Source organism: Guillardia theta (genome assembly GCF_000315625.1).
Source record: "Guillardia theta CCMP2712 unplaced genomic scaffold GUITHscaffold_75, whole genome shotgun sequence".
NCBI lineage: Eukaryota > Cryptophyceae > Pyrenomonadales > Geminigeraceae > Guillardia > Guillardia theta.
This window is the reverse complement of record NW_005434599.1, coordinates 117000-118679: the sequence shown is the minus strand read 5'-3', so window position 1 is coordinate 118679 and position 1680 is coordinate 117000. Positions and strand designations below refer to the sequence as shown.

General features: G+C 53.7%; 1 protein-coding gene across 1 annotated transcript; it reads left to right on the top strand.

The window, feature by feature from the left end:
- Positions 1-609: 609 nt before the first annotated feature.
- Positions 610-1610, top strand: GUITHDRAFT_143443 (hypothetical protein; the record flags this gene model as incomplete). The annotated part of the gene is made up of 5 exons (XM_005826365.1): positions 610-671; positions 719-821; positions 1046-1165; positions 1297-1362; positions 1512-1610. 5 exons carry the CDS (start codon positions 610-612, stop codon positions 1608-1610), a joined length of 450 nt encoding a protein of 149 aa, XP_005826422.1.
- Positions 1611-1680: the final 70 nt, after the last annotated feature.

The following is a 1680-nucleotide window of genomic DNA, read 5'->3' as shown; positions in this document are numbered from 1 at the left end:
AGCTGAGAAAATAAAGAGAGTTAGAGAGAGAGAGAGAGAGATATAGAGACAGAGACAAAAACAGAGACAGAGATAGAGACAGAGACAGAGACAGAGACATAGGCAGGGATGGATGCAGGAGGAGAGAGAGACAGAGACAGAGACAGAGACAGAGACAGAGACAGAGACAGAGAGAGAGAGAGAGAGACAGAGACAGAGACAGAGACAGAGACAGAGACAGAGACAGAGACAGAGACAGAGACACAGCCACAGCCACATGCAGGCAGGCAGGCAGGCAGGCAGGCAGGCAGACGAGGACGAGGCCTGAAGGTTGCAAGAGGAGCAAAAGAAGGAGAGGGGAAGTCAGAGACTATACTGCAGATAGGGCGAGAGCAGAAGTTGATTGAGAATTTGGCTGGGAGGGAGAGGGAGAGGGAGAGGGAGAGGGAGCGAGGAGATGCTAAACAAATTCACGGGCGAGAAACATGATATGAAAAGCATCACAGTAAATTCTTACCAGAGCCAGTATTGTCACCATGTGGAAACAGTCCGATCAAGTGCTTTTGAGGCGTTTGTAGTTGTGAGGAAACTGTGACGCTCGGTGCAGCCCTTCTTCGTTGCTTCCCCGCCATGTACCTGCAAGCCGCTTTCTCGTTGCTTGCGCTCTGCATTGCTCTGCCTGTGGTCAAAAGGTACCAGATGTCAAGCTTTGTTGAAGTATCTCCCGACACGAGGGCAGGTTGTTGCGAGGGCGGGTGGACTACTCTGGGAAGCACGTCTTGATCACAGGAGGTTCTTCCGGGTGCTCCCGCTACTGCATGCTCCTCCCTCCTGTTGCTGAGGTCTGCTATCAGGATCGGTAAGAGCATAGCGCGTGAGTTTGTTCGCAATGGAAGCCATGTCACCATCCTAGCTCGTACGGAATCCAAGTTGAAGGCAAGCATGCCGGACTCCTCCTGCTCTGTTCACCCCTTCCTCTTCATCATCGACCACCTCACGTTTCCATCCCCATCCCTCTGCTCCTTCTCTCCTTGTCCATGCTTGAATGTGCCTCATCAATTTGCAGGCAGCATGCGAGGAGCTCAGGAAAGGAGCGACAGGAGCAGAGCAGAAGATCGAGTATGCTGTCGCTGACGTCTCCGACTTCCAAGCAGTGAAGGCTGCGGTAGAGAGCTCCGAGAAGAAGGTGAGGCGACAGGGAAGAGAGGGAGGAGAAGAGGAAAAGGAGAAGGGGAGGAAGAGGTCAGGGGAGAGAAATGAAGGAGGGCCATGGGGAGAGTTGCGGATGATGTAGTGGAGGAATGAAACGAGCTGCAGGCAGGACCGATCGATGTCGTGATCGCCAATGCTGGGTCCTCTCAGCCGGGATATTTTCTTGAGCAGGTGAAAAGAACCAGGAGGAGGGGAGGAAGGAAGGAGGGGGATAGCAGAAGAAGAGGCGGAGGGAGGGGGTGGGGGGAAGACGAGGAAGAAGTGGAGGAGGGAGAGGGAAGTGGAGGAGTGAAGGGGAGGGGAGCTGAAATTGTGTTTAGGACGTTTCCGTCTTCCGTAAAGCGATGGAAGGGAATTACATGGGAACCGTCAACATCATCAAAGGCAGGCAGCCTTTCATCCTCTCAAGTCGATGCTGATTAACTCTTCCTCCCTCTCCTCCTCCTCCTCCCTCCACTCCTCCTCCTCCTCCTCCTCCCCCTGGCAATA